Source organism: Aulostomus chinensis, chromosome 17 (genome assembly GCF_037954235.1).
Source record: "Aulostomus chinensis isolate RoL2024-O1b breed Wild chromosome 17, RoL_Achi_v1.0, whole genome shotgun sequence".
In the NCBI taxonomy this organism is placed as follows: domain Eukaryota; kingdom Metazoa; phylum Chordata; class Actinopteri; order Syngnathiformes; family Aulostomidae; genus Aulostomus; species Aulostomus chinensis.
This window is the reverse complement of record NC_141336.1, coordinates 19168217-19189374: the sequence shown is the minus strand read 5'-3', so window position 1 is coordinate 19189374 and position 21158 is coordinate 19168217. Positions and strand designations below refer to the sequence as shown.

General features: G+C 43.2%; 3 protein-coding genes across 8 annotated transcripts; 2 read left to right on the top strand and 1 right to left on the bottom strand.

The window, feature by feature from the left end:
* The first annotated feature begins 211 nt into the window (after positions 1–211).
* Positions 212–3160, top strand: LOC147246647 (NPC intracellular cholesterol transporter 2-like). 2 transcript variants are annotated; one of them, XM_086183288.1, is made up of 6 exons: positions 212–375; positions 602–712; positions 1859–1966; positions 2047–2219; positions 2619–2729; positions 2895–3160. In XM_086183288.1, the coding sequence occupies exons 2-5, from the start codon at positions 631–633 to the stop codon at positions 2703–2705; spliced, it is 450 nt and encodes a 149-aa protein (XP_086039414.1). In that variant the 5' UTR covers positions 212–375; positions 602–630; the 3' UTR covers positions 2706–2729; positions 2895–3160. The 2 variants fall into 2 exon arrangements, with proteins under 2 accessions (XP_086039414.1, XP_086039413.1); XM_086183287.1 differs by lacking the exon at positions 2895–3160 and having other exon boundaries at positions 2619–2798.
* A 620-nt stretch (positions 3161–3780) lies between these two features.
* On the bottom strand, positions 3781–7174 carry gskip (gsk3b interacting protein). Of its 3 annotated transcripts, none has more exons than XM_086183285.1 (3): positions 6534–7174; positions 5298–5546; positions 3781–4740 (listed from the first exon to the last, which is right to left on the bottom strand). In XM_086183285.1, the coding sequence occupies exons 2-3, from the start codon at positions 5541–5543 to the stop codon at positions 4582–4584; spliced, it is 405 nt and encodes a 134-aa protein (XP_086039411.1). In that variant the 5' UTR covers positions 5544–5546; positions 6534–7174; the 3' UTR covers positions 3781–4581. The 3 variants fall into 3 exon arrangements, with proteins under 3 accessions (XP_086039411.1, XP_086039410.1, XP_086039409.1); XM_086183284.1 differs by having other exon boundaries at positions 3782–4740; positions 6589–7171; XM_086183283.1 differs by having other exon boundaries at positions 3782–4740; positions 6585–7161.
* A 64-nt stretch (positions 7175–7238) lies between these two features.
* Positions 7239–21144, top strand: atg2b (autophagy related 2B). Of its 3 annotated transcripts, none has more exons than XM_086183274.1 (43): positions 7239–7253; positions 8073–8452; positions 8568–8730; positions 8838–8990; positions 9083–9185; positions 9273–9435; positions 9509–9688; positions 9801–9897; positions 9970–10134; positions 10242–10393; positions 10568–10679; positions 10883–11126; positions 11207–11369; positions 11661–11753; positions 11863–12051; positions 12527–12800; positions 12884–12992; positions 13071–13269; positions 13505–13647; positions 13750–13907; positions 14006–14181; positions 14281–14431; positions 14528–14730; positions 15248–15328; positions 15453–15559; positions 15649–15741; positions 15822–15892; positions 15987–16063; positions 16147–16317; positions 16398–16530; positions 16599–16798; positions 16868–17097; positions 17185–17302; positions 17387–17578; positions 17657–17758; positions 17846–17924; positions 17998–18208; positions 18288–18357; positions 18436–18518; positions 18945–19066; positions 19274–19428; positions 19506–19655; positions 19735–21144. In XM_086183274.1, the coding sequence occupies exons 2-43, from the start codon at positions 8291–8293 to the stop codon at positions 19963–19965; spliced, it is 6228 nt and encodes a 2075-aa protein (XP_086039400.1). In that variant the 5' UTR covers positions 7239–7253; positions 8073–8290; the 3' UTR covers positions 19966–21144. The 3 variants fall into 3 exon arrangements, with proteins under 3 accessions (XP_086039400.1, XP_086039397.1, XP_086039398.1); XM_086183271.1 differs by lacking the exon at positions 7239–7253 and adding an exon at positions 7284–7445; XM_086183272.1 differs by lacking the exon at positions 7239–7253 and adding an exon at positions 7578–7592.
* The last annotated feature ends 14 nt before the right edge of the window (positions 21145–21158 follow it).

Here is a 21158-nt window from a genome sequence, read left to right as displayed (position 1 = left end):
TGGTTAGACCACCAACCAATCGAATAGAATAATTAGGGTTTTAGCTAGTGCTATTTGGGGTTTGTAATACCATTTATTTGTCTTTCAGGTCCATCGGTCCCAAATTGTATTACCACTTAAACGAATTCTAACGCATGTATATTCATCTTTCGGATTACTTTACAGATAATTTATTTTATGTAGCCCTTGGGTTTAGAATCATGGAAAATAAATTGTTTTTATACGGATAGTGTTTCCTGAAAATCAAAATTCCGGGCAAGATCATTACACGATAAATAGGCGTCACTTTGGTCTCGTGATTCAAGGAAATAAGAACTGCTGGACGGGTGTTAACCCTAATTTCTCACTTCAGAAGCAGACACAGGAGTTTCACGGGTAAGTTACTGTTGTTTTTTTCTCACTATTATACAACGCACAGTAATGACATGAGTTAGAACACTCGCTTTTTACTTTGTAATTTTGCTGAACGTACAATTATTCTGTCGCCTAAAAGTTTGTCATCACTTCTTCAGTTTGGCGGAAGAAACAGACAACAAGTCATGATTTAGCACTGCCTGTGACTAAATATTCATCATCTGTTGACTCACATTTCTGTTCTAAGGTCTAAAAAAATAAATAAATAGGAGAAACATGGACGTGCGAGCTGGTCTCATTGTTTTGTTCTGCCTGATGGGATTCACCTGTGCGGAACCGGTCAAATACATCGACTGTGGTAAGTTTTATCCCACCCCAGGTGAGGATTTAGCTTAGCTGGTAGCATGAGAGCACCAGCGCCTGCATCGATCAAATATAAAAGTATAAACGGCAAAACCTTATAAATCCGGTTAAGGGGCTAAAATTCTTAACCAAGACTTAAGTTAATTCTTTATTAACTTCAGTAGCTGTGTTAAGATGAAAATGAGGATTTGTGGGTGTGTGACTAAAAAGAACATGATGTGCGATAGTAATGTAGAGGGGTTACATATGGCGGGGCCCTGCACTTTATTCACTTTAAATGAGAAGGAACCCCGCACATTAATTAAACTGAAAACAATTGATCGGGAGGGATAGTTGAAGCTTAAAAATCTAAAGGTGGATTACAGTAGACCAAGAAAGGCTGTGCTTTTACTTGTTTCACTTTTGGACCTAATGATTTTTTTATTATTATCAATAAAGTATTTCAGTTTTTTGTGGGTTTTTTTTTTAAACACCATAATTAGGAATGTGTTTAAGTTGTCTGTCTTTTTGTCTGCAACACTGCTGCGCTCATCTTAAACACTAAACTAAATGCAGGGCAAGCACGTTTAAGATTTGAGGACGGAGGAGAAATAATGCGATAACCTTCTGACTTCAGCTACATTCCATTAATGTCTTACCTTTACAGGCAGCTGCTATGTAGTCAGATAAGTTACAAAGCATATATTTTTTTTCTTAGATTGGAAAGAATATAAGAAATGTAAATAATTCACCCCAGTGTGCAGAGTAAAAAATTCCACTCACAGAAACGGAAGTCTGTGTCTATGCGCAGTCCTGTAAATGTTTGAATAAAGGTTAAAGAGGAATTGGTAGGTAGACAAAGATTGAGCACGGTGGAGAACTGAGACAATCTTAATTGACCTGTTAAGGGAATACAAATTAAGAAATTCTTTCACTTAAGCATTTTTTTTTAAAGGTTATCCCTCCATTATATATCATAACCATATATGGTGCAGTACTCTTCTGATACGAAACCAGTAGGGAGGTTTTTGATTTTGTTACGTAAAATTTATTTTAAATAACTTTAAAGCAAAAAAATGCCGAGTAGAGATAAAAATGTGGCCAGTTGGATCTAAAAGTGACTTGGCAGCAGTTTGAACACTTTCCTCTTCCTTATCTTCAGGTTCCTCTTCTGGCAAAGTAACCATAGTGGACATTAAACCTTGTGCCAGTCAGCCTTGCCAGCTACACAAAGGACAGGCCTACAGTGTCAATGTGACGTTCAGCAGCGGTGAGTGGGCTTCGATTCTCTAATAGTTTGAACGGTATTTAAAAGTCTTGAGTTCTCATCGTCACGCTGTCTCGCCGTAGCTGTGGAGAGCCAGACGAGCACGGCTGTAGTCCACGGAGTCATCGCTGGAGTCCCCATCCCCTTCCCCATTCCCATCGAGGACGGCTGCAAGAGTGGGATCCAGTGTCCCATCCAGAAGCAGCAAAGCTATCACTACCTGAACTCACTACCAGTCAAGACTGAGTATCCTGCGGTAAGGAGTCATGTGACGTTATATTGAGTTCTCTGAACCATATTATTAGCGTCTGACACTAAAAGGAGTGCACAAGCCAGAATAGCTCTTTAAAAGCGGATGTTAACTACATAGACTTGAATTAGATTTTAAGGCTTCTACGATCCCCAGTTCTGGATGAATTTAGATTGATTTTAAGTAATTTGTGTAAAAATTTAAGCACAATATCCTAAAGTGAGAAATATTAGCAACACAATGGTAAAAGTCAACATTTTCAGGAACTTTTCAAATATAGCTGTTAACACAAACCTTGTTGTCTGAGGATGTTGTGGGTCTGCAGTCTGTCACTTCCCCAAAATTGTTGTACTTGATGTCACAGTCTCTGCTCCTTGTTGACTGGGTGCTCTCTGTGGTTGATAGATCAAACTGGTCGTGGAGTGGGAACTGAGAGACGACAACAGCAAAGACTTGTTCTGCATCAAGTTCCCTGTCCAGATTGTGAACTAAGCTTTCTGCGGTACTTCCTGACAAGTGTGTGTTTTCGTTTTTTTGTTTTTCTTTTTAAAAGGGATTCAGAAGAGTAAAGCCAAACAATGTAAATGATTCTACTTAAAAGATCTCATTTTATTCATCCATCACAATGATTTTAAGATGTGTCTTTCCTTTTTTTTTGTTGTTGTTGTTTTTGTTTGCAAGACCGAGCTGCACACATTCATCTCGGATGCTACTGACAGATTCGGGCCTGGTGTTCTGCCTAACGTGAAACCATTCAGTCACTGTGTACGTAACAACTGCGACTTGGAACGACATTCCTCCTAGACGTGTTTTCTTACTGGCTGCTGTGTAGTCAAAGTTGCACACTTCTTTCCTAAAAATTTCCCCATGTCTTACTGACTTTTTTGCGATCACACGTATGAACTGATAAATTGTAGATTAATATAAAATAAAAAGTCTTTACATTATGTTTGAATGTTTTGAGAATCTTTTAGTTCAGAAATGTCCAGCCTGAGATGGTGGGACCCCTCCTTGATATCATGTCTAGTTTTGCTGGATGCTTTTATGCTCATGTCTTTTATTTGATGCCATGAAAGGTCAAATATTCAAGCCAGCTAGCTGAATGCTGCTGTTTTTTATAGCTTCAGATTACATCAAATGCATAAACTGCCCTGAGTAATTAGTTTTACTTTGAAAATGGGAAAGTCTCAATTCCTCCATAACAATTATAACCCAGATCTTCACACATTTAGGCCTTTGTGCATGCAATCCTCTTGAAAACTAAAGCTTAACCTCCCCTGACAGTCTGGTGCCCTACAACCTGGTTTGTACACTTGTTTTTTTTTTTTTTTAGAGGCTCTTATTGTAGAAACTCATCTTCCTGTCACACACTTCCCCTTAAATGTACTAACATTTTGATATGAAACCTTCCTGGTGTAAAGTAGAAGCTGCTCAGCCTGGGTTGATATCACCAGGGGGTTGAACTTCAGATCACTTCAGTAGTTTAAGAGGATACTGTGTGGTTTTTTTTTGGGGGGGGGGGGGTCACAATGCTGATTAGATTAAAAGGTTAATCATTGGTTAAAAAGCAAGACTGAGAGAATTCTGAGATTTTATTGGTCTGAGGCCAGCAGCAAGGAGTAATGGTACGAATGCGAAAGTAAGTTCACATCTTGAATCATAGAATTACAGTTGTGCATCCTGAAGACAAATCCTCTGAATGTAATCCCTCAATCGAACACTAGAATGCACGCATGAGATGCAATGCATTGTGCAATAGAGAACTATGAGTAATGTCCACGGTCGGATAACTGTTGAATCACTGACATCAGAACTGAAGTTTTGACCTACTTATCCATTTGAAATGACAGTGACCTCATACTTCTTCATACAAAACAAGTAAAACTGCATTTTCTTGTACTTTTCTAACCAAACATCAGTCATTAAGGCAGAATATATGCGTCACTAGCAAAACAGTTTAGCTTTGGCTCTTTCACTGAGACACCTGCTGAATATGGACCATTGGAGAAGATCACCAGTTCACAGCTTTAGTGCAAAAGGATCAATATGACTTGCTGCTTCTTTCTCAGATTCTGATGACAATAAAAAGGTGCGGAACACTTTCATGTGCACGGTTTCACACCTGTAACGTTTGGAAGCAGGAAGATCTTTCCACAGTTGAATCAACAACTCAGTGTTGCAATGCAGTCAAAGCTGAAGTAGCATGAAGTCATTTGATGACATGAAACTCTGAACAAAGCAAACGTGGATGGGGCCGGGTGCCCCTCAGGCAGGTGGACATCATATAATAAGCTATAATATTGGAGCAGACGGGGTTATTATTAGCTCATATGCACCCATATCATCTCACGCAGCATCTTGGTCCTTATTATTGTCCGTTTTGCTTCAGTCTCTCCAGCCGCTGGAGCAAAGCGTTCCCGAAGGCTTCTCTGTAACCTGGACTCAGCGTGTCCAGAAGGGAGTAAACAGTCTCATGATACTGGGTCCTCAAATCCTCGTCCACTTGATCAAAGGTGTAGCCCACCACCTGTTGGGCCACATACAAAAGAGTCTTTGTAAAACTGCATGGTTTCAGGTGTGAAGCAAATGTCCATGACTTTTCATAAATTTCCTGGATTTATTTATATTTTTTTTTGCAAAAAACATTTTCAAACTACAACTTATAAATTACGTCTTTTCCTGGGTTGTCATGTATGTGAACTTTGGGGTTGGAAAGCTGAAACCATTTTATTTGCCCTTTTCTCCCCATTGCAACATTGTAATTCACACGACCAAGCTGTCCTGGTCGTTGCCTCATCCCAAGGCCACTCTGGGGAGCGCCGCTGACCACCACCTGCTATCTCAGTCATGTTTGGGGTCATTGGCAGCATCTTTTCAACTAGAAGGGCGGAGTTCCATCAGGGCGAAGAAGCTCATTAGAGGATCACACTAGTCCCCCCTCATAAAGTGCCCAAGCAGCCAGATGAGGGAGTGGAATGACTAGGGCACAATCCCTCATCCAGCATCCCACCCACAGGCCAATCACCTCTGAACAGATGCACAACCAAGCTGGAGCACTGAAAGCGAAACTGCACTGGTTCTTACCCTCAGTCCTGCATCTGTGAGCTCCAGACAATACCGATTCCCCTCTCTCGTTTCCACGTTTATGTAGGCCACATCTGATGCACTGCTGAGACTTTGGGACACATGCATTTCAGCAACAGCAAAAAGTACATCATTGACCACCGCTTCCGCCTCCAATCTCATGTCCTTTACGTCACCGAGCTCAACACAGTCTTCGTCAAATGTAGAGACAATGGAGGAGTCCTCAGGCTGGCAGTCTATCTCCATCCCCTACGACACAGAGCAGCAAGGTTAGTCATCACAAAAAGTAGACATATCAGGAATTTAACTGAGAAGCCATGGAGGGAGAGGAGAGTGCCAGATGTTTAATACTGACTTACTTCTGGATTTTAGAACAAATTCCTGAGCTACTCTGTAACATGGGACTGTAACATTTCATTAACCTGCACTGGTGCATTGACCAAATCATAAGTGTCATAAGTGTATTGATAAGATGCATGGATGTCTGTCTATCTCTGTGTGTTTATTGTCACACCTGTTACAACATTAGCCGTCTTTTCTCTAGATGGTAGCATGTACTGGTCAAACCTACAGTTACGACACTTCACCTGTGTATGTATTTATGGATTGAAAAGTTATATGCAACTGAATTATGTATTTCATTCAAGTCTAGGGTCGAAGACCTTCGATCTTTGTTGATGTTAACACAACTAGGGCAGGGCAGTGCCTTGGCTTTGACCTCTGTGACATCGTCTAGAAGTCAGGGATCTGAACACACAGATCAACATGAAAATCCAGAGATCAATTTCAGATGAAGTTAAATTCAGAGAGGAAAGGCCGATATTTAAGTCAGGTCTCTGGGACCTAAGTCAAAGAAGGTTTAGAGACGTAAAACAGCGGCCACTGCACTAAAAAGTGCATAGTACTGCAGGAACTGCAAAGTATACATTAATGCCCACGTGCACCACGTTTATAAAAAAAATATCTTGTGACTCTTGTAATGGGCTAATGTTAGCTGAGGGAATAGAGTTAGCCTTTCTGGTTAGCATGAAGCTGATTTGGAATCTCTGAGTATCGATTATACCTGTCAATAAATTGCTTCAACGAGCCAGTTGACAAAGCTGCTATTTGCTACACTTTTTTAGTAAAACCTTGGAAACCAACGTTCAGACATGGCACTGGTTACATGGGTAAACCGGAGGTGACACAAATGTATGAACCACATACGCGCTGGACATCATTAGGAGACATACTCACACAATTTTTATTTGTAAATATTTCCTGTCAAACTGCGTTCATTTTTCTCACCTACTTGCTGGTTGTGTTCTTCCGCCTTGTGGAAGCTTCCAGCGCACTCAGGTCTCCGTGGAGACGGTTCAGTCGAATAAGCAGAGAGAGAAAAAAACGGTAGCTGTTGACGTTCTAGTTTACAGGCAACCGGAAAACATTAAATTAACGCATACCGAGCCCCCGTTTCCCGTTCATTTAATTTGACGCTAAATAACTGAGTAAATACGTGAAGCTTTTAAGTGCACCATGAAACTACATTACTCCGCCATGTTATGACGTCATTCCGCAGTTCCCCTCCAGGCGTGTGAGAGCTGCGCGAGGGTTAGCCGTTGCTAAGAAACTCAAGCAAAATAAATATAAAGTGGGTATATTACATGTAACGATGTCTTTAACGATTCTTAACGCAGCCTGGATAACTCCATGAAATTGTACGTGACACATTGAACACACAATGAACTCAGAGCGTGAATTGGTTTAAAAAAGTGTCGCCAGATGAACGCAGACCGCAATGTAATCTTCAAAATACGGCCACGAAGAAGAAGCAGCGGCAACACCCAATGGAATCATTTCAGGGCGTCGCATATGCAAATGTTTCCTTTGCCGTCCCAGAAAATAAAAATCTTCCCAACGGGGGGGCGAGAGGAACGGGGCGGCGGGAGGGGCTTTTCCTCAATATTCATCAAGAAGGTGCTGTGTGATTGGTTTAGATTTGGCTTTAAACTCGTGAATTATTGCTCAGGCCAATCGGGTGGCACTTTAGTCGTAAATATTAATGTTTAAGTTAGTCCCTCCCGTTGATCCAATCTAGCTCCAACCACCCCACCGTGAAGTGTGTAGCTCACTAGTCATGAAAGTGTTTGTAAACAACTCAATCAGAAGGTAAAGTAAGACCTGCGCTAATCTCTTCTGCACGTCCCTCGTTTGGTGTCTTCATCTTGCCTCGGCGTAAATAGACGTGTTTTGTTTCCGTGCTAGTGTCCGTCTGGCATGTCAGGGTAGATAACCAACACAATGTTGAATTTTAAGGTTAGCAAAAGCGAAATTAGCTAACTAGCGGACATATATAGCTAAAACCCTAGCGCGACGCTAGCCGGCTATGCTAATGCTGTCTCACTCTGGTTGGTGGTTCAACAGTTATTGTGCTAGCTAGCTAAAGACACTAGCCTCACACATGCTAGCCCCGGCTCGTTAGCAAATGACATGCCTTTGTCTCGCCACCAGTTAAAGAGTATCCTACCGTGACAGCTCTGCGAGGTGGCTAATGACTAGCAGGTTGTTGGCATGCTAACAGCTATTTCGCAATTACGTTTTGACCAACTTAAACTGGCTCTGGAAAACAAATGGGTGCTCAGAAAAACACAATTCATATGTTGACGTTGCACCGTAGTATAACGCTGCAGGAGCCATGTAAACGGTATAGATTTGTTTAGGACGGACTGTTTTGTAAATATGTTATGTCAAGACTCGTGTTTCATAGGGGGCACCATATGTGTTTATTTTCCGTAGGCGCAGCAAACTGGAGTCGGACCAATTCCCCTTGAGTGTCAACACATCCTCCAAAAAGTCCCTGATTTTGGGATATGAAGGATGTCTGAGCTCACAGTCTCTTGATGTTTTCAAGTCAACAGGATGACACAACTGCAAAACCAGTGATTATTTCGCAGCTGCTTCAAAGCCCCATAATCCCTTTCATTACCTTTGCACTGTTGCCATATTGAGTTAAAATGCCTTGGCCGTTTTCGGAGTCAATCAAGAAGCGGGCCTGCAGGTACCTCCTGCATCGGTACCTTGGGAACTTCTTGCAAGAGAAGCTGAGCTTGGATCAGCTTAGCTTGGACCTCTATCAAGGCACTGGCTCACTGGCACAAGTGCCTCTGGATAAATGGGTATGTTTAGCTTTTCCTTCATGGCTAGAGATACAGATGATCAATTATTTTGATTACAACACAAAAAAAGTGGCATTATTGAAGAGAATCCTCTGCATTATTTCCCATTCTGCAGTCGCTAAATGAGCTGCTAGAGACAGCAGATGCTCCTTTTGAGGTAACTGCTGGATTCATCCAGACAATTTCGTTAACTGTCCCATGGGCAGCCCTCCTGCAGGAAAACTGTGCTCTCGAGGTCAAGGGTTTGGAAATGGTGTTCAGACCAAGACCCCGAGCTGGTAAGATGGCTTTACATAGTTGAGAGAAACATCTTGTACTTGTATTGCACATTATCGCATTGGAAAAATGTATGCATCACCTTTGGCTGATATATATTTTTTTATAGCGTCAGGCATCGAGCCCATGTACTGGTCCAGTTTCATGACGAGTAGCATGCAACTTGCCAAAGAATGCCTGAGCCAAAAACTCACCGATGACATGGGGGAGAGCTTCCAGCCTTTTGAGGGATTAGAAAAGTTTGCTGAAACAATAGAGACAGGTACATTATGTCTCTTATGTTAGGGAGTGTTGAAGAGGTTTCCCATTCTAGTTGTGCATGGGAGTCATTTCTTTTGATTTCCTCTCTTGCAGTTCTGAGAAGAGTCAAAGTGACATTTTTGGATACTGTTCTTAAAATTGAACACATTCCAGAAAATTCAAAAAGTGGAATTGCTCTTGAAACCCACATCAGCAAGTAAGTTTGTCTGACAAGTTTTGAAACCATGTTAAAACATTTACAATCCAAAGGTTGTACACTATTTTACATTTGTGGTTCTTTAAGGATTTTTTACTGTGACGAAACCGGCGAGGAGAGCTCAAGTGTAAACGTGCATCAGCCAACCACATTTGCACATAAAAACCTGCAGATGGAAGGCATCACCATATTCTGGGACGAGTTCTCAGACGCATCTCGAACTGGTTGTAAATCTTCCCCGACTCCAACAGTAGGTGGAGAGTTCAGCCTGAAAGAGTTGCTTGGAGAGGTCCTTTTGAAACAAATCTCAATTTTTTTTGCAGGAGACTGAACCGAAACTTTCTCCCAGCTGGAATCCCAAAATCATTTGCGAGCCTCATCCTCAATTCACAGAGACGGTATCCTCTACAACACCGTTTGAGCCTGTTCAGGTTGGGAGTCTGTGTGGTAAAATTGAACTGTCTCTCACTCTGAAAAACAACCTCGCTATGCCTGGAGCAAAGGTGAGTTTCTGTTGGTGTTGCAAAATATTTTATACATTTGTAGATCAATATTATCCATATTTTATGGGGTTATTGTCAGTAAGGAGGTTGTTATGTGGGTTTTGCTTTTCAGCTGGATGTTGTTGGGCATATTGACACACTGATTATTCTGCTGTCCCCTCGGCAAGTTCACCTTCTTCTAGACCTGTTTGGAGCTTTCTCTGGTGAAGGTGAGCGCCTGTTTTTTGAAACAAGCCAACTTGCACTTTTTCCATATAATTATAAATATGTTTTGTGTGAAGGTGCACAGGAGTGGGCCAAGGACAGAAAGAGTCGACCCATGCAGCAAGAGGACGAGTATCGACTCCATTTGGAGCTCAACCGCTGTCTGAAGAAAGATACTGCTACACCAGGAGCAGACCCGGACCTGTTTGACAGCCAGACTACTAGAACGGTGTCTAGTCGAGGTTTGGCTGATAGACTATCCTCTAATCTTTATCATCAGACATCACATGCTTGAAAGCAATATTGTTAATTTTTTCTCCTTTCCTTTAACAACCTGTGGTTGGTGTAGATGATGTGTTCTTCTCCATGGCCGACATGGACATGTCTCACAGCTTGTCCTCCCTCCCCCCTCTGGGTGAACCACCAACTGTTGACTTGGACTTGTCACTCAATAGCAACTACTCTGCCTCCCCAGGAGAATCTCCCTCCGGAAACGCAACAGTAAGACTTCACTTGTGTTCAGAATGAATGCAAACATCCAACAAGATGTAAGGCTGAACGTTGGAAAAGGCCTTAAAGTGTAAAAGTGAATTCATGTTTATGTAATCTGTTGTTATATCTGTGTGTGTGTGTGTGTGTGTGTGTGTGTGTGTGTGTGTGTGTGTGTGTTTTCAGGCTCTGTGGGATGATTACATGGATGTACCACGACAAAGAGAGAAGCAAACTAATGAAACTCCCATTCAGTCACGAGACTCGCAACTCCCTCAAAAATTACTGCGTCAGACTTGTAAGTCTTACAGTAAATTAGTATATTTACTCCACATTAAGATGGGGTTTCATTTCTTCCACATATGACATCAGTTTATCTCCCTGATTGTCTCCTGGTTTATGTTCGGTTCAGTGGAAACACTTGCCATGTGTTGCACCTCCTTTTATTCCCACGATAGTGAAATAAATGTTGTTTTTTTTATGCCCCTGTTGTATTTTTAGCACATCCATCCAAAGCCCACGGTGACGAGTCAAGGCCAGAGTTGGTGTTACGGTTGACACTTAGCAGCCTTGCTATCTCCGTCCTCCACATCGACCCACTGCCACCACCAGATGCTGCTCCCAGTCCTCTGGGGCCTGTAGCTGCACACTTCTTCAGCACAGTTGGCCCAGGACAACTTGCCCCTTCTGCTTTCCTTCAGTCTCGGACAATTTTTAATCAAGCTTGTCCTCATGACCACCTCAGGTACGCTCATTCCTGTTGGGTGACAATCTTGACTTCAGAAGCATACAAAACATCCTTCTCACAAGATCCTATATGTGCAGATTTGTCGGTCAGGGTCTGAAGATGAACTATGAGCACTGTCAGGGATCCAGCCTGCGGACCTTTAGCACTGACATCTCCCTTGAACGAATGGAGTTGCTGGAGTGTCTATTTGCCTCCGAGACCATCATTGGTGGCCCCCAAAGAGGGATACAGTACACAGAGGTTTGGCCTAAGCACACAAATCTTTGCATGCTTCTTTTCTTTGTGAAACACTGCAAATGAAGGTGGGGGCAAATTTAAGGACAAACCAACATAAAGTGTCTTTATGAGGTGTGTTGGACCTCTAGACCAGCTTCAGAGAACATAATCTAGATCTCCATTGGAGCATCTCTATTCACTAAGTTCCTACAGTCCTTCATTGAGGGTTTTCCTTTAATTTGTCACCCATTTCCAAACAATACGCCTGGCTGGACTTCTAGAATGTATCTCACTAGTTTCTCTTTCACATCTCAGCTCCTGACATTTGACACCACAGCCAGTGCTGATGCACCACTTACCACCTGCCTTCACCTGCTTTACAAACTGGCTGAGCGCAGAGGCCCCCAGGTAAAAGCCTTTTGTAGTCCCATATGAACCACCAGCATTAAGCACTCAAGCACATTTCTCATGTTGTCTGTATGGAGTTTCACTCAGTTGGTGCTTTGTGTCTGTGTAGGGAGGCCAGGTACGTCTCAGCACCATCCCCAGAAAAGCTGAGATCCAGGTGGAGCTGGGTCCTGTACGCTGTGAGCTGGACATCAGTATTGTAGACCGCCTCAACTCACTGCTTCAGCCTCAGAAGCTGACCACCACAGAGATGATGGCCTCACACATGTACACTTCCTACAACAAACATGTCAGCTTGGTACGAGCATTCCAGGAGCTATCACTCCAAAGATTTACTTTCTTAAAAGGATTATTACAGGAATTCAACAATGGGACTACTGACCTTAATAATAATAGTTGGCTTGAAGCCATTTGCCAGATTACAGCAGGTACATTTTGAACGATTTCTTGCTACTAATGTAAACAGTAAATTTAGAGCTGAGCAGTTGTATGTGGTGAAAAATGCTGGAAGAAATCTGGGATGATTTGGTAGTGTGATCAAAGTGCATAGATGACACACTTAAATAATGTGAAGTACATGAGAATACTCCACCTTTTGATATGATCGTAGGTTTTTTTAGGTCATTAGAAAAGGCTGTTTACTTGGCTACATCCAGGTTACTGGAATATTGCCATCCATGTAAATGTAGCCAAGGATATTTGAGAATGTATAGCAACCTTCCTGTTCACATACTAATGGTATTTCATGCAGATGTTTGTGTGTTATTTCACAGCACAAGGCCTTTACAGAGGTTTTCCTCGATGATAGCCACACCCCCACCAACTGTCACGTATCGCTGACTGTCAATGCCCCATTGCTGGGCTTAGCTGTGCGCTTTCCCATCCCTGATCTTCGCTCCGATCAGGAGAGGGGCCCTTGGTTCAAAAAGTCCTTACAGAAAGAAGTACTTCACCTGGAGCTGGAAGACCTGGAAGTAAAAACAGAATTCATGGGTGGCAGCTCTCCCGATCAAACCAAGATGGAGCTGACTTTCAGGGAGCTGATCGGTACGTGGTTCAAGTGGAAGATTCAACACTACCCTCCATCCTCAGTGTGAAGTAACTGCTTTTTATTTCTCTCCATTTCATAGGGAAGTTCCAGGAGGAGCCGGATCACCCGGCCACCCGGTTCCTCCGGGTGTCTCACACCATGGACGGAGACATGACAACATCTGAGAGTGTCAAATTTGATTGGCCACGGTATGTTTATCTGTTTGCCCTCCACCTGATTTGTCTCCTCAGAATCATCAATCACTAATGGCACGTTTCTCCTAACAGAGTGGTTCTGAAGATGAATCCCACCGCAGTCCACTCGATCCTGGAGCGTGTGACGGCTGAAGATGACGAGGGCGCAGAGGAGGACCATTCGCTGGAAGAGGAGGAAGGGGCTGCTCATTCACTGAAGGATGTTTGTGACTTTGGAAAACCTGAACCATCACCATTTTCTTCACGTAGGGTGATGTATGAGAATGAAGAGGTGGGTTCCAGCCAAAAGCAACTTTACATTATTGCTTAATGTCACAGATCTAATGAAGTAGACTTTTATTCAAGGGGGATACATTTGCATTTAGAGTGAGGATTTCCTGTTCGACAGATGCCTCATTATGCAAACTGCAACATGAGCACTACTTTGAATATCTAAGCTGTTTACAGAACAGGTGGCAATGTTGGTTTGAGAAATTTATCTTATCTATTTATTTTTTTAACTCCAGATGGTTATTCCTGGCGATGTTGCTGAGATGACAGAGTTCCAGGAGAAAACCATTAACAGTTCTCGCTTCATCCTGGAAATGTGTTTCCCCAATGTCCAGTTAGCTCTACCCAGCAAGACATTTTATGAAAAACTACACAACAGGTACAGACTTTGTAATGTCGCACTAAATGGCTGGATGGAAAAGACATAGCAATGTGCTAAATATCAGAATTCTAGAAGAACCATATATTCTCTGTTTTGTAGGATAAATAATGACCTGTTGCTGTGGGAGCCCACTGCTCCATCACCAGTGGAGACGGTGGAGAGCATGCCATATGGAGTCGGACTCTCTGTTGCCAGTCAGCTGATCAACACATACTCCAAAGACAGTTTCAGCCAGTTCCGTTCTACTGGCCCTGAGGGTAACTCATAATTTAAGATTCTCAGTATTGGCCAAAAACTTTTGAGTCATTGGAAAAAATCAAACAAACAACAAACATTTTTTGTGGTGTTCTTGCAGAGGAGACCAGCGGCTCAGAGGAGGAGAACATGCACTACTACTCTCCAGCCTCTGATATTGGAATCCGCTCTCGCAAGAAGAAAAAGCCCAAAACCCCCAGCAAGACCTCCCAGAGTTTGTTCTCTGTCGTTCTCAGTGTCAATCACGGCCTGGTGGCCCTTCAAACTAACGCCAAGGTAAACTAAACTCGATTCACACTTTAGATCTCTTGAGCTTTAGATCTCAATATCATACTGTTTTTATAGATAAAGGAGCTCAATTTCCTTGTTTTCCAGAAGGAGGATAAAACTTTATTGAAAAACAAACATGGCGAATTCTGGCTTGAGATGAAAAACGCAGTACTGTTCAGTGTAACGCAGTATGAAGGCTACAAAGACCAACACTATGTCTGCTTCCACACCAGCAGCAGCTGCATGTATCATCAAGGTAAAGCAGTATTGTACTTCTAACTAGGATGTTTTGTAGCTCTATTGTGTCATCACTGCTCTTTTGTCCTTCATGTCCTCTCTCCCTCTCACTCAGGTCTTGTTGATGGAAGCAGTTCTGCCTCTGACATCAAGTTACCATGCAGGACACATCCACATTGGCTGGAACCCACCATCTACCAATCAGAGATGGCTCCTGAGAGAGCCTCAACTCCCTCAGAGGGTATTGGGTTGGAGGCCCGCAGCATGGTGTCTGTTGCTGTTAAAGTCTCATCACAGAATGCGGAACGCAACGTCAAGGTAAAGGAACCACACTGCGGGCTTGTGACCTCAATAGGGGTCAATTAGGCAAGTGGGATTGTACCATTTGAAAAATTAAAGCCCCTAAGATGTAAAAGTACACAGTATTTTCAGTCAGGACTAGCTTAACTGGAGACATTAGTCAGGGTTGACTGCTTCTTTGGTACCCTCCATCCAGGTTAGAGTATTAATCCCTTCATTTGTTTTGTTCTATGTTTGCTGTTACCACATTTGCCCTGCAGATGGGGCTACTGTAAAATAAACAAACCTGAGTTTAACGTTAAGATGTGCAGTATTTCGTAGTGATGTACCTTAACTTTTCACCTCAACCACCACATAACCCATGATTTTAATGCGTATTGATGATTACTTCATTACATCTGACAGCCTGTCCGTGCACAACTGTGTTTCTGTCATGCCAGGAGATCAGGGGTATAAATTAATCCAGCTATTTTGTTTTAAACCAATTTCAGGCCGTTTTGTGCTCACTGAGATGGTACGTGTGTCTTTCATGCAGGAGTTCCTTGTTGCTGTTGGAGTCAGAGGGGCTACACTACAGCACAGGGTGGTCCCTCCCAGCCTTGGCTGGTACGACCAGGTACTGGAGGACAAAACAGCCACTGCTTCACTTTTGTTACATTGACATGAACCGTTACACATTTAAACAAGGATTTTTTTCCCCCCTCTTTTTTTAACCCCCAATTGCTAATTTCTCTTCACAGATTGTTGACTTCCTGAATGTCTCTGATGAGCCAGTGTTGGGTTACGCCCCTCCTACATCCATCACCACGCTACATCTACATCTGTGGAGCTGCTCTCTAGACTACAGGTGAAACAGACCTCAGACCTCCTTCTCATTGATGAATTATTCATCTTTCCTTCGTTTGTATTCTAATGTAGAATTTGTTCTTTCGGCAGACCCCTTTATCTGCCGCTCAGATCACTGCTGCTTGTAGAAACCTTTAGCATCTCTAGCAGTGTTTCTCTGGACCTCTCCTCCTCAACACTCAGGTATGAAATATCTCCATGTTCAACAGATTGCAAGGTTTCAGTCCTGCTGAGCTATAGATTAATGTTCTTCTTGTTTACAGGATCATCTTAGATGAAGCTGCTCTGTTCCTCTCAGACAAGAGTAATGCTGTCTCTGTCAATTTAGCACGAGGTACGTCGTCCGTCAGTGGAGTTTTTCAATGCTTTGACTGCTTTAATTGTTGAAGGAGCTTTTATAAATGCTTGCCTTTTCTTATTTGTCTCAGACTATGTCCAGGTGGTCGACATGGGCACACTGGAGCTGAGGATCACAGCCGTCAAACCTGGATTGGACGGAAAACTGGTAGGAGTAAGGGAGGAGTGGTGCTTTATCTCTTGAAAATAGGCTTCATCTTTACACTTTCTACGTTGTCTTCTGTGTGATAGTCTGAGCCGAGGTTTGAGCTTCGCTGTTCCAGTGATGTCATTCACATCAGAACATGCTCAGACTCCTGCGCTGCCCTCATGAACCTTATCCAGTATATAGCCAGCTACGGAGACTTGCTGCCCCCCACAGAGCCAGACACAAAGCACAGCAGCTCCTCACAAAGAACCAAGGTCAGCAGTGACACCATTCATGACGCCGTATTACACCACTACCAACCACATATACTTAGATTGAGCGTCTGTTTGGATAGGCGGAGTTTCCTGCCCGACCCGCGTCTCAGATGCCGCTGCTCGCCGAGACTGAGCAGCAGATGTTGCAGGATCTGATGAGTGAAGCGATGGAGGAGAGTGATGGGCAGCACGCTCCAGGGCTGCAACAGAATGGTAAAGATTCGGTTCAGGGAATTTCTAGCTCCGTGAATAATGTTTTATTAACTTCTTAACTTTTGCAGGTGCACATGAGGAGAGGAATCATGATCATGACCCTCCTCGCTCAGACCTCTTCCTCTTCCCTGATGAGAGTGGGAATTTCAACCAAGACTCAAGCCCCACCTACCCCATGCTTCACTCTCCTCTCATCACCCCCCTCCCTAGCCTGGCCCAGGAGACAGATGACTTCTGTATTCTGGAAACTCCTGGTTCAAGAGGAGAGGTCAGGACAAAAAAACAAAACCATATTTACTATTTTTCGCTTTCTCACTGTAAATAACGTGTGTTTCAGGATCGCGATCAAGAGCCAGTCGTGAAGCAGCTCACCTCTGAACCTGTGGAGATCAAATATGATCATTTCAGTCAACCTCTCGATGGAAGCGATTCCAGCCGTGGAGTCCTGAATTTCCCCATCCCAGAGGTGCGCTACCTCATCAAGGAGATCTCAGTTGTATGGCACCTTTACGGCGGGAAAGATTTTGGGAATGCACCTTTCACAGCCTCACCTGCGAGAAGCCGAGGGTGAGCTAGGAGCAATTTGACTGTACACATGTGGAAAATAAACAGGCTTGGTTGGTTTTAATCTTTCACCCCATCTTGATCCTTTAGGTCTACTCCCCACAGCTCCCCCTCTCAAACTCCAGTCCGACAGGCAAGGGGGTCTGGACGAGCTGGAGGTGGAAAAGGGAGGAACCCTGATGTCTTGATGGAGATCCAGCTCAGCAAAGTCAGTTTTCTTCTGTATCAAAAACCCTTATTAAAGCCACATAGAAGCCTTTTTAATATGTATTTTCCATGCTTTATTCCCCAGGTAAGGTTTCAGCACGAGTTATACCCACAAGCTCAGGTTGCTTCAGGGTCAGCGGTGGACCAGCCCGTGTCTCGACAAGTGTTTGTTGTACAGGACTTGGAGATTCGAGACAGACTGGCGACCTCACAGATGAACAAGTTCCTCTATTTGTACTCTAGCAAAGAAATGCCCAGAAAGGCCCATTCTAACATGGTGAGGGCGGCAGCGCTAGCAGATTAGCCTGCTAAAGCCTCATCCGGGTGTAAATTCCTGTTTTTTTTCTGCTCTTAGTTGACAGTGAAGGCCCTGCACATGTGCCCGGAGTCCAGCCAGGCACCGCAGGAGTGCTGTTTGCGTGTTTCCCTGATGCCTCTTCGCCTCAATATCGACCAGGTAGGAGTCAAATGTTCCCAGTGTATCGCAGATGTAGTACACTCCGCATCCTACAATCATGACATTTCCCTTTCTGTTTGTTTGCAGGATGCATTGTTCTTTCTGAAGGACTTCTTCACTAGTCTTGCTGCAGAAGTCGAGTTCTTCTCACCGCCTGCACAAGAAGGTAAAATCCTTTTCGCTCCAGCATCATTCCGCATCTAAGTTATGTCTCCTGATGATGATATTTTCAACTGCAGCTGTCTACGTTTCCACAAAGAAAACTGCTGCCCCAGAGATTTCTTGCAGCTTCTCCAAGCACACGAGCAGTAGCCAGGACCCAGCACCCATCATCTCAGTCCCTGCTCAGAGACGCACGAGCCACAATGGTTTCTCCACGTCTGGCAGGGAGGAAGGGAATGAAAGTGAAGTGTCTGCGCCTTCCTTCACAGACCAGCCCATCTTCTTTAGGTCTGTGTCACATGAATAAATATCAAAACTCACTGGAGGGCTGAAATAGGTTTTTGATAAATTGCTGTTTTCCTCACAGGGAGTTTCGATTTACCTCTGAGGTTCCCATTCGCTTGGATTACCACGGGAAACATGTTTCCATGGAACAGGTAGAAAACCTAGCTGGGCTGCAGATGAATCCTGCTTTATGTTATGTGTGTTTTATGAATAATTTTCGTTTTTCTAAGGGAACGTTTGCAGGGATCATTATCGGTTTGACACAGCTGAATTGTTCTGAGCTGAAACTGAGACGGTTGTGCTACAGACAAGGGTAGGTTCGGCTTAGAACTTCACATGTACATGCTGTTTATTATTATGTCTACTGTTCAGCCATTAATATTGTAGTATATGAGCATCAATGTGTCCCTGAAACTTCATTTGTTCACATAATTTGGAAACAATGACATGAAAGTCTAGATTGATCACAGTACAGAACTGAAGGGAAACCTTTCATTTTTTAAATGTATCCTATATTTTCTCATGAAAAAGGAAAAAACAACTCAGGCTTTAAAATGTTAAGCTCCCATTAGTTTTCTTCAATGTTGTTTCCAAATCATCAAGAAGAGTTGAGTGAATCGGCGCTTGATTGCTCTTCCCTAACAACCAGATATGTTGCTCAGTAAACTGAAGATTGAATTTGAAGAACTGAATTTGTATCTAATTCATATTTGGGAACTAACACTTTCCTGTCTTTCAGTCTATTAGGTGTGGATAAGCTGTTTTCTTATGCAATAAATGAGTGGCTAAATGACATCAAGAAAAACCAGCTCCCAGGTCTGCTGGGTGGAGTGGGGCCCATTCACTCTCTGGTGCAGCTGGGTATGTAGAAAATGTTTGTTACTTCCTGGATGTATTTAAAGTTGGATTTGAAATGTCTCTGATTGTCAGTCAGTCATTTTGTTGCAGTTGCACTTTCTTGCTGTAATGAATGATAGCATTGCTAAGCTACCCTGGTTACCCAATTACCGGTTCAGGTTTCTCTCTGAGGCGCCAGACTTCCTCGTCCTGAATGAATGTCTTGTTCAGTTCAGGGATTCAGGGACTTGGTCTGGCTTCCTATCGAGCAGTACAGGAAGGACGGTCGGATAGTTCGTGGGTTTCAGCGTGGGACTGCCTCCTTTGGAACCTCGACTGCGATGGCTGCTCTGGAGCTCACTAACCGGATGGTGCGGACCATCCAGGTGCGCCGGGTTCTCGGTTCTGACTTGTTGGCAGTGACGTCTTTATTTCGGGATCAAACGTTCTGTTCCATTTGTAGGCAGCAGCTGAGACGGCCTACGACATGGTATCTCCAGTCCCTGATGAGAGAGACACAAAGAGAATAAAACGGTTCTCCCATTATGGCCTGGCTCATCAGCCTGTGGACCTGAGGGAGGGCGTGGCCAAAGCCTACACTGTGGTCAAAGAGGTACTAGAGAATTTGCTGGTACTGTGGTGCCATGAATGAGTAGGGTGTGTGTTTTGACCGGGACTGTGTTCATCTCCAGGGCATCACTGACACGGCTCTGACCATCTATGACACCGCCACCCGGGAACACGAACAACGTGGAATGACAGGAGCGGTGGGTGGAGTTCTCCGTCAGCTGCCGCCAGCAGTCGTCAAACCTCTCATTATGGCCACCGAAGCCACCTCCAACGTCCTGGGTGGGATGAGGAACCAGATCCACCCTGATGCGCGCCAGGAGGAGTCTCAAAAATGGAGGCAAGGCGAGGAGTGACACGACGTGGGAAGCTGATTAATGTGCTTTTGTGAAGAAGAACTTCTCTGTGGCGGAGCTGCACCACCTCTGGTGTTACACAGTAATTAGCATCTCATAGCAATTTAAGCTTCTGTGATTCTTTTTTTTCTTTTTCTTTTTTTTTTCTTGGATTTTGTCAGCTCTCCAGTTCCCTCACAGTGCCTTCACGGTCATCAGCATTGTCCATCTGTATGCTTCATTAAAGGGACGCAGTAAATCTAAGGAACTAACGAGCAACATAGCTTCATCTGTTGTAGGAAAGAAATTAAAACGTTAAATCATCACGAGTTATGAAGCTCATGATGTATCAGCTTCATTTTCAGACGGCTCTGTTTACAAGTTGTGTACGGTTACATGATCCTCTAATATTCTAGTGTGCGATGATGATCCTTAATTTATGTTACATGTACTGTATGTGGGCCTTGTTATTTACTGTAAATAGACTTAATATGTAACATTTCGTGGAAATATAAAGTGTAGAAACTGAATGTGTTTGTAAAGTTCTGTAATCAGCACTTTTAAGGGACTTGAAGGGTTACTTACCCACATGAATGGTAGGTGAAAAGATTACCTGTAGTTTTCTTGTTTGTTTGTTTTGTTTTGTTTTCTAATTCCCGGTTTTATTTTTGAGCTGTGATCAATGTTGTAGTTCTCAAACGCTGCTGTCCTGACGAGCTGCTCTCAAATTGCACAAAATACAACGTTCACATTCTCAAATTGTTGACTGTGCAGGTAAACTGCATCCACTCAAAATCATCTGCTATTTTAAAGGGTATGATATTGATATTTGGTGTGATATTGCAGTCATATGATTTGCTCATTTCATAATTCGTGTGGAAAACTAATTCATGTACATACTTGTACAGTTGATTCTTGAATTTGTATTAAAAGCATGAAAGGAAAATAAAAGGTTAAATGCACAACAGCAGGGAGGGATTCTGTGTTCTATACTGTAAATGTTCATTTGCATTTATTTAAAATTAATCAGTCCATATGTGACCAGGAGATTTAGCAGCTTTATAATTTGCTCGAGTGGATTTCATTTAAAAAAATGTCTGTTTTTAAATGCTCGTTCTCAGCAGTTGTCTGTTTTTCTATTTATTTTTTTTGAGTAAATTGTCTGACATTTATTTTGAAATATGTGACCCCCTCTCACCCCCCATGGATCGGAA

Bases quoted from the DNA above. Each gene is read 5' to 3' on its own strand.
- LOC147246647 (XM_086183288.1), top strand. From the start codon at position 631: ATGGACGTGCGAGCTGGTCTCATTGTTTTGTTCTGCCTGATGGGATTC. The intron at 713-1,858 runs GTAAGTTTTATC...CCTTATCTTCAG, and splicing joins GGTCAAATACATCGACTGTG to GTTCCTCTTCTGGCAAAGTA. The intron at 2,220-2,618 runs GTAAGGAGTCAT...TGTGGTTGATAG, and splicing joins TCAAGACTGAGTATCCTGCG to ATCAAACTGGTCGTGGAGTG.
- gskip (XM_086183285.1), bottom strand. From the start codon at position 5,543: ATGGAGATAGACTGCCAGCCTGAGGACTCCTCCATTGTCTCTACATTT. The intron at 4,741-5,297 runs GTAAGAACCAGT...GTGGCCCAACAG, and splicing joins TCACAGATGCAGGACTGAGG to GTGGTGGGCTACACCTTTGA.
- atg2b (XM_086183274.1), top strand. From the start codon at position 8,291: ATGCCTTGGCCGTTTTCGGAGTCAATCAAGAAGCGGGCCTGCAGGTAC. The intron at 8,731-8,837 runs GTAAGATGGCTT...ATTTTTTTATAG, and splicing joins CAGACCAAGACCCCGAGCTG to CGTCAGGCATCGAGCCCATG. The intron at 17,579-17,656 runs GTGAGGGCGGCA...TTCTGCTCTTAG, and splicing joins GAAAGGCCCATTCTAACATG to TTGACAGTGAAGGCCCTGCA.